The sequence below is a fragment of the Sphaerodactylus townsendi genome, linkage group LG02, assembly GCF_021028975.2.
Source record: "Sphaerodactylus townsendi isolate TG3544 linkage group LG02, MPM_Stown_v2.3, whole genome shotgun sequence".
NCBI lineage: Eukaryota > Metazoa > Chordata > Lepidosauria > Squamata > Sphaerodactylidae > Sphaerodactylus > Sphaerodactylus townsendi.
Window position 1 is genome coordinate 98,739,800 of NC_059426.1, and position 12,706 is coordinate 98,752,505.

Sequence of the window (12,706 nt, forward strand, 5' to 3'; positions counted from 1 at the left end):
ATTTACTAAAACTACAAGGAAATTTTAACAAAGAATTCTCAGTCACCTTTACAAAACTACAGTTCCAATGGTTCTTTGGGAAGACATAGTATTTAAATCTCCTTGTGATTAGTTTCAAACTAGCTTATTTGTAGTGTGCCTGTGCAGGAAGAAGAAAATGTGCTTCATTATTGTCTGAATTATGTAGGCACATTCTCAAGGCTATCATATGAATTTAAAATAGCCACTTTTTACAGAACATATTAAACATAGTGACATGTTTAAGAAAATGGTACATTACAGAGAAAAAAAATTAGTCATGATTTCTTCTAGTGCAGGGGTAGGGAACCTCTCCAGATGTTCAGGAACTACAATTCCCATCAGCCCCTACCAGCATGGCCAATTGGCCATGCTGACAGAGGCTGATGGGAATTGTAGTTCCTGAACATCTGGAGAGCCGCAGGTTCCCTACCCCTGTTCTAGTGGAAGTACACTGTTACAGTTCTGAGCAGGAGTGGGGAGAGTTAGTAGAGAACAGCAGATGGTCAACAGGCAAAGAAGAAGGGTTTGGATTTATAATCCACATTTCTCTCCTATAAAGAGATTCAAGGCATCTTATAAACTCCTTTCCCCTTCTTTTCCCCACAACAGACACTTTGTGAGGTTAGGGGCTGAGAGAGTTCTGAGAGAACTGTGACTAGCCCAAGGTGACCCAACAGGAGTGTAGGAGTGGGGAAACAAATTCGGTTCACTAGATAAGAGACTGCCGCTCATGTGGAGGAGTGGGGAATCAAACCCAGTACTCCAGAATAGGTAGTCCACCTTCTCTTAATCACAAATTTGAAAGTTTTAGTGTTGATTATGATGGACTTTCATGTCTCCTTCAGGAAGGGAAACAACTCACTGACTTAGCTTGTCAGATTTTTCTAGCCTTTTCCCTTCAGGGACTAAGGTGCTTCAGAAATAGTAGTGTTTAGTATAACAAAAGCACTTTTCCTCAGCCCTGCAACTGACCCTGAAGCTGATGGATACCCATTGATTTAAAACCACTCTAGGCAAGCCCCTTAATAAGACACACAAAATATATACTGACGCAGTTTTCAAACAAAATAAAAGGCTTATTACAGAGAGGATATGGGAAAGGGAGATGAATAATTTGGACATAAGGAATGGATGAGACAAATAAGGCAGTAACAATAGACATACACTAGAGCTTGGCACAGAGATTCAGTATTCAGTTCTTCAGATTAGCTGTTTTATAGTTATAATTCAGATTAAATGTTTTATTGTTGTTTCTTAGATAGTACAGTTCATTTTACTTAAGATGTTCTGGCTAATGGCTTGTTCACAAAGGCACTAACAGGCTACTCAATACATTCACTCAGCCCTCATAGTTAGAAAAATCTTCAACAAAATATAAAATACTTTACTGCGAAAACATACAGCATCCCATTACCTCAAACTGAGGCCCTTTCCGCATATGCAGAATAATGTACTTTCAATCCATTTTCAATGCACTTTGCAGCTCTGCGGAATAGCAAAATCCACTTGCAAACAATTGCGAACATGGACTGAAAGTGCATTATTCTGCATGTGCGGAAGGGGTCTAACTGGTACATTGGAATTCTTCTCTCACTTGAAGATATTTCTCACTGGTGTGAGTGTCCCCTTCAGCTTGACTTGTCAATAAACTGCTCCACCAGTTCACTCAGTCTGTATATAATTGCTTTCACACTCACGTCTGGATATACTCCTGAAAGCACGTCCCTAGCCATACTTTCTTCTATCCATAGAACTCTGTGAGTGTGAAAGCAATTATATACAGATTTCAACACACTGACTGCCACTATTCTCCTCAGAGATTTTAGGTTTTTAAAACTCAGTTAAGGCACAATAGCTCTTAACACAACGAACTCTAAAGACCAAAAGCCTCTTGTAATGTACTGTCAGGGAGTTAACCTCTTCCCACTCTGCATCATCTAGCCTTTAGGACAATCTGAGTGCAGGATGCCATAGCCAATCGGGTGGCTTCTCTTGTTCCTAGGCCTTTATGCCCACTCTGTATTTAAGCAATATTTTACTTTAGACAGACCTGCACTTATAAAAATCATACATTTCTCTGAAGTCCGTCACATTGGCATAAAAAAGTATGAACACAGGTGAACTTTCATGAAATGCAGTAGATCTGTTTTATGAAGAGAGTGCTGCAGCAGAGGTTTGCAGAGAAAGAAAACATCACACTGGTATTAGTAGTGATGAATCTTTCCACAATGAACCTGCATGGCATTTTCAAGTAAGTTTTAAAAAGGACTCCAAGGAAGGAGTTGTGGAAGCGGTGCATGCCTGTGATGGTGTGTTTGCTCATCCCGCTGGCATAAGGGACAAATATAATTGACACACAGCTTTGCTGTGCCCAACTCATATAAGGCTGCCAGGCTGAAGCTATGCCAGCCCAAAATGAGATGCTGGTGCAGCTGGGGGTGCACTAGGGGCATTCCCAGGGGAAGACTACTGTAGTTGGCTTCCAAAGACCTTTTGGCACATGTACACCCCCAATGCAGCCCTCTGACAGATGGCATAAGTCACTTTTTCCTGTGGAGTTTTCTAGGTGGTAGCGGGTTACCTTTTTCCCATTGCTTGCTGTGCCACCTGGACCTCCACTGGAGGCAGCGCAGCTGTCCACAGTGATATCATCCTTGGGTGTCACCAAATTGTCCCCCCCCCCCCCCCCCCGCCCAGACTAGACTGATATTCATATCCCATGTTTTGGAAAATCTTCCTTACTGTAAAAGTACTGAACTTAAAGTAGTGAAAAGATGGGCTGCACACAGGAGAAACAGGTAAAATATGCAAAGAGTTATGAAAGATATTTCACCTGTCATCTGTGGCAGAAAAGGAGGTCTGCATGCACACATTCCAAGTTTATTCCTTTGGAATACGTAGCTAAAAGGATCTTGGATAAAAGGCATGTAATTTCATAGCCAGTCATTGTAAAGTCTGTAGACAGAACAGGAATGTATGGAACATTGGCCTGACTCAGTTTGAAGCAGTTTCCCTGGATCCTATTTGATTACATGTGCACTGGGAATTCAATGCTAGGAACTCAGGTCCAGCATTCAGCTCTGCACCTCCATCAAAGTCCACGTTGGGTTTGGAGGCAGCAAAGAGTGCAGAGCTGAATGCTGGATGCATGTCCCATCTGATATATATCTGAAAGCACATCCCTAGCCATATTTTCTCCTATTCATTGAACTCTCATATTAATTTGAAGAAAATTCTGTATTAACAATACCCTTCCACCCAACAAAGCTATTTCACCCTAAAATGACAAAACACAAAATGGATGACATATCTGCCAAGAAAAAAGGTACTTAAAAAGCTGTAACTTACCCATAAAATGTGAGGCGAAGGAAACCAATCCGTTGTCCAAGTTTATGCAGCTCTCCCTGTCTACAAGCAGCTCCTGTGAGCAGCACAATCCCCACCTTTTTCAGGGTGACCAACAACTTGTATGCACTTTCATCACAGTATAAAACCTCTTCAAAAGACATAGTTGGGAGTTGAAGATCAGAACCCCAGTATTGACGTTCTGCAAAAATTAAATTATACACAAATCAAAGTTAAGATTTTATTTATTTCAGAATTGAGAACCAAAATCAATCCATGGACCTTCTGAACAAAATATACTTGATTAAGAAATTGGACAAATATTTCATCAAGAGAATATGAACTGTAGCTGATTCTGCTGGCAGTTTCAACTTCATATAAATGAATACATTTTATGCATTTTATACCTTATGTCTAAAATACAATGTGACACAGACTTTAGTCAAAAAAGCTAACAGAGGATAGAATTTTCCTTCCTATCTTTGGCCTCCTTCTCTCAAAATATTTTATTCTCTTTCCTCCACACTGTGGTCTATTTTATATTCTGGTTTTTTTCACTTTTAGGGGATGTTTCCATATCAATTTGTAGTCCACACAAGCTCTGCATGTAGAAGACAATTCAACAATATGATTCTGGGTAGACACACAGGCTTGGATAAAAACAAGCATCCAGAGTAGTGGTTCCATAGATGCAACAATTCACCCCAGCAGAGCATGACTTTCTTATGTCTTCTTCCTGCATCAGCCTGAAATGCTTCTGAAATCCTCTTCCTGAAGAACATGAGATCCCCCAGAAACAGGACTGTGGATGGCATTTTGGACTGCTACAGAGAGAAGTAGGTTGGAAAATCATGCTTCACAGGTGGAAATCCCTTGTACATGCAGAAATGCTAGTTTTTTTAATTTGTGCCATAGTTTGTGAAAGTCACTAGTCAGATGTGTTTGGACCTATTGTTGACCTGCATGAATTGAACCAAGAGCAAGGATCAGAACATACCCAGTATTGCCCTGCATCTTCACATTACAATAGAAGAGTGATAGGGCAGTGGAAAAGTTGCTTTCACTGAATCCTATCTGATCTAATTTAGGAAACTTCCAACAAATCAAAGGATTTACCAAAATGCTGTATGAAAAAAATAACATCAGCTCTTATTATCCACTAAACATGTCTTGTGATCACAAAGCTATGAAAAGGCAGTTGCTACCCTATTTTCCAACCACACAGCGAAGCTTCACCACCAGAATATATACAAAGCTGAACAACTAAATTCCAAAAGAAAATTCTCTTATACTGCTGTGGTAGCATGCTGTAGCATGCTGTCAGCATCCTATGAAACAATGCATCTGCTCCATTGTCTGGTGGCTCACAAAAGGCAGTAATATCTGCCAAAAGAGGAAAAAAGTCTGCTTTTAATGTACAGAGAAGACAAGTTACAAAAGTAATACTTTGGAAACTTACCAAGAAAGAACTTTGCTCATCCAAAATGTGTATATAATACTGCCTATTGTGTAAACAGATACAATATTTTAAACCAAATCTATAAGGGCCAGTTTGAGTCTTGTGTTACAAATCTAACCAAAGGCAGACTGATCTAGTGTATTAATCTAGCTGTAGACTGCATTCTTTACACAGAGGGCACACCACATTTCAGCCCAGGTATTGAATCTTTTCCTTTCCACATGAAGTTTTGCAAGCACAAACCCATTTATGGACCCAACTGCTCCAGCAACTTAGGTAATGATACATATTCTTTCTAGAATGATAGAGTCTAGTGAGCTCACAAATTCAACAATAAAAAGTGTTTATTGTAAGGTAAAAGCAAAGGTACTCCTCTGTGAAGAACGGTCCATTGGTACTCACCCTGAAGGGGCCTTCTCCTGGATGGCGATGAGGGCATCTTGGATGGGTGATTTCCAACCTATACTCAGGGAGGCAGGACTAAATGATGTCACTTCCTGTGATGGGTTGGACTCTCTCTCCTCGATCCCCAGAATCCGATTGGCTTAGCAGTAGAGTAAAGTAGAGATCTCGGATAACAGGATTAGTGACAACAACATAGAATTATAACACAGAACATGAATAATAAACCTATAACGAACTCCAAGAAGACCTAACTTTTAACTATAATTCTAACACTAAAATGATGCTGTACAACGGAGACTATGACCTCAGGGAGGGCCAAGATGCCCTCATCGCCATCCAGGAGAAGGCCCCTTCAGGGTGAGTACCAATGGACCGTTCTCCTGGAGGCGATCTCGGGCATCTTGGATGGGACCTCCCCGAGCAGTGTCCCCTTTACCGGGTGGGTGTCTAGTCTCCAAATATATGTTCTAGCACTCTCTGGTGCCAAAGGCTGTCGTTAGCTGACATGGTGTGTAATCTGTAGTGCCCTAATGAAGGATGTGACAGAGGACCATGTTGCTTGCTCTACATATGTCTTCTAGGGGAATGCCTGAGGCAGCCTGAGCATGGCGTTGGCAATACTCTTGGGATCTTGTAGAATGAGCTGTAATGCCGGGAGGGACCGGAATGTTGGAAGCCTTATACGCCTCGGAGATGCAGCTCTTTAAGGTGTAACTGAGGGACGCCTTGGAAATTCTGGCTCCGACGTTTGGAGGGTAAACGTTGATGAAAAGGGACTCAGTCTTTCTGATAGAATTCCACGTCTGCGGATAATAGATGCCTTGGCGCCCTCCCTGGCGATCAAAGAGTGATGCCAGAGTCTTTCCTTGGGATGTGAAGGAGAAGGGCAAAAGGTCGGGATAATGAGCTCCTGTTTGAGATGGAAGGTGGAGGCAACCTTCGGAATGAAGGTCGGGTCTAGACGCATGACCACTCTGTCCTTGTGGAAAATGCATAACTGAGAGTTGATTGAGAGAGCTTGAATTTCTGATATTCTCCTGGCAGTGGTGATGGCGATGAGAAACAGTAGTTTCATCCGTAACCAGCGGAGACTGATGGATTGGATGGGCTCGAAGGGTGGCTTGGTAAGAGCTGACAGAACCGTGTTAAGCCTCCAGGCTGGGAACCTGTGCACTACCGGAGGTTGTTGCTGAGAGACACCTTTAAGAAATCTTAAAATGTCCGGGTGCCTACGGTGACTGGTATCCTCATGAATTGTACTTAGGCCATCACGGTGGCTAGGCCTGCTGGAGAATATCTACGTGGCGTTGAGCTCCTGAGGCCCTTCTCGAAGCCGTGCTGAAGAAATAAAAAGAATGTCGAGATGGAAGGACTGAGGGGTTCTATCTTACTCTTTTACCCAGGCCCAAAGAGACTGAACTCCTTCCAGAGAGGAATTGTATAGGCGTGCAGTGGATGCTCTTCTCGATCCGATGATGGTGACTATAACTGTGCCGGAATAGCCCTTGGTCGCTCGTGCTTGGCGTTCCACTTCCACGCGGTCAGACAGAACCACCCTGGTTTGGGGTGGGCCCGATGGGGACGCTTGAGATAACATAATGTCTACAGTGGGCAATTGGAAGCGGTGGAGAAATTGCCAGTGCCAGTATGTGTGTACTTGAGAACCATGGCCGTCTGGGCCACCATGGTGCCCCTACCAAAATGACCGGCATTTCTCTAGCCATATCTTCCTGAGGAGTCTTGGCAGCAGGGGCTGGAGGAATGCATATAGGAGCTCCGCCGGCCGGGGTGGTTAAGAGGCGTCCGTTCCCTGGGCCTTTGGATGGAAGTATCTGGTGAAGAAAGCGAGGCCCGGTTAGGCGTTGGCTAGCGCTGGCGGAGAACAAGTCCAGAGATGGATTTCCTAACTCTAGAGTCAGTCTGTGGAAAATGTCGGGGTGTAGTTGCCACTCCGCCTCGACTACCGACTGTCGGCTCAGCCAGTCTGCTTGAGTATTGAGAGTTCCTTGTATGTGTTCCGCCGACAGCGATAGGAGATGACTCTCCGCCCAGGACAGGATGGCCGTTGCTTCCCGATGAAGCCGGCGGGACCTGGACCCACCCTGATTGTTGATGTGGGCCTTGGCGGCAATGTTGTCCGTCCTGACCAGGAGGTGGCGGTCCTGGAGAAGGGGCTGGAAGTGTTGGAGGGATAGCAGAATGGCTCTCATCTCTAGTACATTGATCGGTAGTTTGGCCTGGGTTGTTGACCAGACGCCCTGGGCAAAGTTCTGTTGTAACGACGCTCCCCACCCACTGAGGCTGGCATCGGTGAAGATCTGCAGTCTGTGTGGGTAGAGATAAACTTTTCCTCGCGAGAGATTCTGTTGATGAGACCACCACCGAAGGCTGTTGCGGAGCTCTGTGGAGATCTGTAGGGAGCGATCCCTCTTCTGCATGATGTGATACTGATAAGGTCGAAGGAACAATTGTAATGTCCGGGCATGAAACCTGCCCCATTGTAACATGTCTATGACAGAAATGAACAGTCCCATCAGTTTGGCAAGCTGCAGAAGAGAGACTCTGTTGGCTGGAAGGAAGCTGAGTACAAGCTTTTGGATCTTGGCGATCTTGGCTGGAGGAATGAACAGGCGATTGAGTGATGTGTCTATTATTGCCCCTAGGTGTTCCATCCGTCTCGACGGGTTGAGGGAGCTCTTCTGCAAGTTTACCAAGAAGCCGTGTTGGCGAAGTGTGGTCATGACGATGTTCAGGTCCTGAAGTGCTTGTTCTCTTGAACTTCAGGAGCAGCACAAGGATATATCGTCCAAATGCTGGTGGAATGTGAATCCCCGTTCCCGTAGAACCATGATGGAGTGCTAGGAGTACCTTCGAGAGAAACTTCGAAGTGCGGTGGCAAGTCCAAACGGAAGGGATTTGTACTGGAAGTGGTCTGGTCCCACCGTGAACCGAAGAAAGCGTCTGTGCAAGGGGTTGATCGGAATGTGGAGGTAGGCCTCCGTGAGATCCAGTGATGTGAGGTAATCGTCTGGGCGAAGAGGCCTCCCATGATGGATCGGAGGTTTCCATCTTGAAGCAGCCTTGGCGCGAATGTGTCTGTTATTCACATATGTCGAAGATTTAAGATGGCTCTCCAATCTCCGTTCAGCTTGGGAGCGGTGAAAGAAGATGTTGAATAAACACCGCCCAGGAAGCGTTCGAGGTGGGTACCAGCTCGATGGCTATTGAATTTTGAGAAAGGTGTTGCACTGCCTCTTTGGTTGCTTTTTAGCTTGTCCGGATTGCATTGAGATGGGTAGAGCTTCGAAATCGCGGGACCTTGGGAGGCTGGAGAATTCCTAGAAAGGTAACCTGAGGTGAAGACTTCCCTGGTCCACTGGGCGACGTGGTCGCGTGTACATTGGGGGTGAAGATGTTGAAGGCGACCCCGACTGGGGGGGGATCGAGGGCATAGTCCAGAAGTCTGGAGGTTCTATTGGGTTGAAACTGCTTAGCTCCTCTGCCCTGTTGGCGATTGTAGGGACGAAAGGAACTGGAGAAGGTGTTGTGTCTTCGGAATTGTTGTTGTTGGGGCTGCTGCTGTTGTGGAAACCAACGTTTGCCGTCCCTGGGTGCACGTGGGAGGGTGCGTTGAGATCGGAAGGTGGAGTACGGCTTGAAGGATGAAGCTTGATCAGATCTGACGAACTTAGGCATGGTCTTCTTGTTTCCTTTGGTCTCGACTAGGACGGCGTCTAGTTCTTTTCCGAAGAGTCTTGATCCGTGGTAATTGAATGTGGAAACAACCTGTTTGGAATGAAAGTCGGCTGACCATGCTCTCAACCAAGCCTGTCTTCTAATCACAGTGCCAAGGGCCAGGGCCCGAGAGACCAACGTGAGTGCATCAAATGTGGAGTCTGCCCAATAATATACTGCTGACAAAATCCTTTCTATTCCTTCGCGTAGGCCCTGGGCTTCTGGAGGGATCATGAGAAGTAGACGACGCAGCCACACGATGGTGGCTCTAGCCATGGTGGAAGAGGGGGCTAGGGCTCTGATGGATAAGGCTAATCTGTCGTGAATTCTTTTAAAGAAGACCTCTGCTCTGCGGTCCATAGGGTCCTTCAGGGTCCCTTCTCCGTCCTTGGTGACAAGGCCCCCTGATTGGAGAGCCACTACTGGGGCATCAACTAGTGGGGTCTTGATGATGTCATGGATGTGCTCTGGTAAAACATAGAGACTTTTTAAAGATGAAGGGCAACTTTTATTAGCGTCTAGATTAAGCCATTCCCTTTTAATTCTTCTCTCAAAGAATTCAGGGAGAGGGAAGGCTGTGGCAGTGTCCTCTGACTGAGGAAACATTCCCTTCTTCCCCTTAGGGACCCCTTTAACTGTCTTTTTGGAAGTGGAGGGGCCCTCGGGGTCCTCTGCGTCTGGTGTATCTTGCAGTTCGAGGGCGGAGATTGCCTTTGCCATGAGCTGGGCAAGGTCCTCTTTTTTGAAAAACTTTATACACTGTTCCTTATCCTCCTCCTGAGGTTCCTCTGGGTCAGAGAAATGGTCTGAAGTTTCCTCTATCTCCCCTTCGCTGGCACCTTCCTCCTCAGGGAGGTTTAGGGGGTCCCTATGACTGGTGTGGGGAGGACTTAGTGACCTAAAGGAGGAACTGGAGTGATGACTATGCCTATGTGACCTTTTGGATTGGGAAAGGCGCTTTTCCCTGCGTCTAGCTTTTTTATTTTTATCATGCTGGGCTATTTCTTCCCTCATGGTCTTTCTAAAGATGCCCATCAGAGCCTCTGGGGAAGTATTCGCCCAGGGAAGTGGTTCTGGGAGGCTAGAGGCAGAGGCAGACTGGGAAAGGCCCTCCCTCTCCTTTCCCCCACGATCTTGCCTGGTAATGGAGATGGGGGAGGAGCCCTCAGAAGCGCTGGAATGCCAGCGGCGCCGATCCTCAATACCTGCACCATCATGGCGTCCCGCCCCCTCGGAGTCGGCCCCGCTCTCCCGGCGCCTGCGCCTGGCGCGCAGCGGCTTGTCCGGTAGCGTCGGTGAATTTCGCTTTCGTCGTTGGGGACTTGTGGGGGCTGCCAGCCCAGCCCACATCCCGGAGGAGGGAGATGGGCTGGTGCTCACGTTGCCAGCCCGGCGTTCATCTTCCTTTGCGCTGGGCTCGTGTCAGTAGCTTTTTTTTTTTCTCGGCGGGAGGCTTCCGGCGCCTTTTTTGCTGGTCTGTTTTGCAGCGTTTTTTTTGGAAGAGCCTTGGATTTGATTCCTGGCTGGCCTTTCCGGCGACGTGACCGAGCTCTTGCAAACCCCTGCGGGTTGCTGCCCTGGTGCCCTCCGCTGCTGACTTCCCAAAGGAGTCAGGGGGAGGGGGGAGAAGGAGCGGGCGTAGCTATGTTGCTCTGCCATTAGCCCTCAGGAGAGAGGCTTAAATACGGAGGCAGAGTCTGTAAAGCCGGGGGGGTGGCGAACTATTAGCCAGGCAATAGCACACAGGGAGACAAAAACAGGGAAGACACAAAAAACTCACGAAGAGACAATGTGGAGAAGAAGAAGTGAATAAATGAAGGTCTAGGGCTTGGAGTCCTAACAAGCACTGCACTCCCTGCTCAGGCAGGAACGATTCTGGGGATCGAGGAGAGAGAGTCCAACCCATCACAGGAAGTGACATCATTTAGTCCTGCCTCCCTGAGTATAGGTTGGAAATCACCCATCCAAGATGCCCGATATCGCCTCCAGGAGAACCAGGCCTTTACTGACCCATAGGGTGACATCACATCACAATTTTTACTAGGCAGACTTTGTTTACATTGCAAGATGAATACTCATTTTACTGATCTTGGAAGGATAGAAGGCTGAGTCAACCTTGAGCTGGCTACCTGATACTGACTTTCATCAGAATCGATCTCAGCTCATGAACACTGACAATAAAATAGTAATTGCAAAGCAGATGAGGTATCAGAGGCCCAACAGAAGCAACTAAGCTCTTTCACTATGTGTTAAACTGTGGATAGACCTAGAAGCTGTTCCAAGTTTTGGGAGGCCCTGGGCAGACAGAATTTAAGGTCCCTCTTCTATTCACACCCAGGCCCCTTTCATGCTTCCCTTTCACATTATCTGTATATGCTTCCCTTTCACATTATCTGTATATTTCCTCACTAATTGCTAATTTTTTCCCTGTTCATGTGTGCTCACTCCTGCCTGTACCACATTCATGCCCTTTTCCTGACAGCACTGTCAGGAGCTTGCTGCTATGGCCACCAGGAGTGTCACCACCTGCTCACCAGGGGTGTACTGTTATAATACGACACGTGCCTTCCCACAGCGAGCTCAGATGCACTCCTCCCCCAACCCCAGTCCCACTCAGGGCAAGAGTAGACAAGCAAGACCCAGCCACTCGCTTGCTTTCCGCTTCCTGTCTGCCAGCCCACCCCCCCATGTTACACTCCCTTGACTCAGGAGGCTTTGACTGTGCCCAGCAGAGCGGAGCAGCTCACCTGCCACTTCTTCCGGTGGCTGCCACTCACTGCTATTTCTGCACACTGCTGCTGCCCACTGGTTGCCCCATCAGTCAGTGAGCAGGTGGGCAGAAGCAGTGGGGAAAGGCAGGCAGCAGCAGGCAGAAGCAGCAGCTGACAGAAGAAGTGGTGGATGAGCTACTCTGCTGGGCACAGTCAAAGCCTCCCAAGTCAAGGGAGTGTGGTAGGGGATAGCAGGTCAGTGGCAATGGGCAGCAGCGAGCCAGGGAAGTGGAGGCTGTAAGGGGCAGCCAAATGCACTCCCCATGTTATGCCCACAAGTTGTGACTGGGGCGTCAGCCCCCTCTGCCCCCCCCCCCCCAGTGCGGTACTGCTGCTCACACTTCCCCATCAATGCTGGGAAGTAACAGCAGACAGAATTGGATGGTGGCAAATAATGGGCAAGGAAGGGCACACATACAAGAGAAGAACACAGCTGCGTGTGGGGGTTGAGGACTGTGCCTGCTCCCAGAAGCTGTGAGCACCAGCAGCTGCCTTACCTCAAGGTATATCCTCCAAAATATGACTTTGTTGGAAATTTTGTTCTTGCCCATTTTGGAAAGCAATCTAAGACAAATATGAACAGCTGAAGGAGTCTCCAAAGTTACTGTTCCTGTATCTGGCTTGTTTGAGTATAAAGCGAGTGATGGAGGTAAGGTCAAATATTTACATGAAAAGGGATACATGGGTAAAGGGAGGTGAATCTCCCTTTATGACCAAGATCTCCATCTTCCTTAATTGAATTGGCATTCATCTCACATCTGCGATTCCACTAAATTTGATTCGGTAAGCATAGCTGTATGTACTAGATACATGTTGTAAAAAATTCACAAATTCTTCAAGAGATACCAGGTAAAGAGTATGGCTACACATTACATAGTCTATGGATAATCAACCTGTGGCTTGAGCCAACAAGGGGCATAGGGAGCAGGGTAATCTGGAGCACTGTTGAATAGAACTATAATGACTCAGG

The 12,706-nt window shown here is 46.8% G+C and overlaps 1 protein-coding gene across 1 annotated transcript in view; it reads right to left on the reverse strand.

The window, feature by feature from the left end:
• Positions 1–12,706, reverse strand: part of BBOX1 (gamma-butyrobetaine hydroxylase 1) — a 69,389-nt gene that overhangs the window by 27,436 nt on the left and 29,247 nt on the right. The window contains 1 exon segment of the mRNA XM_048486944.1: positions 3,370–3,568. Within this exon segment, the coding sequence (XP_048342901.1) occupies positions 3,370–3,568 (199 nt within the window).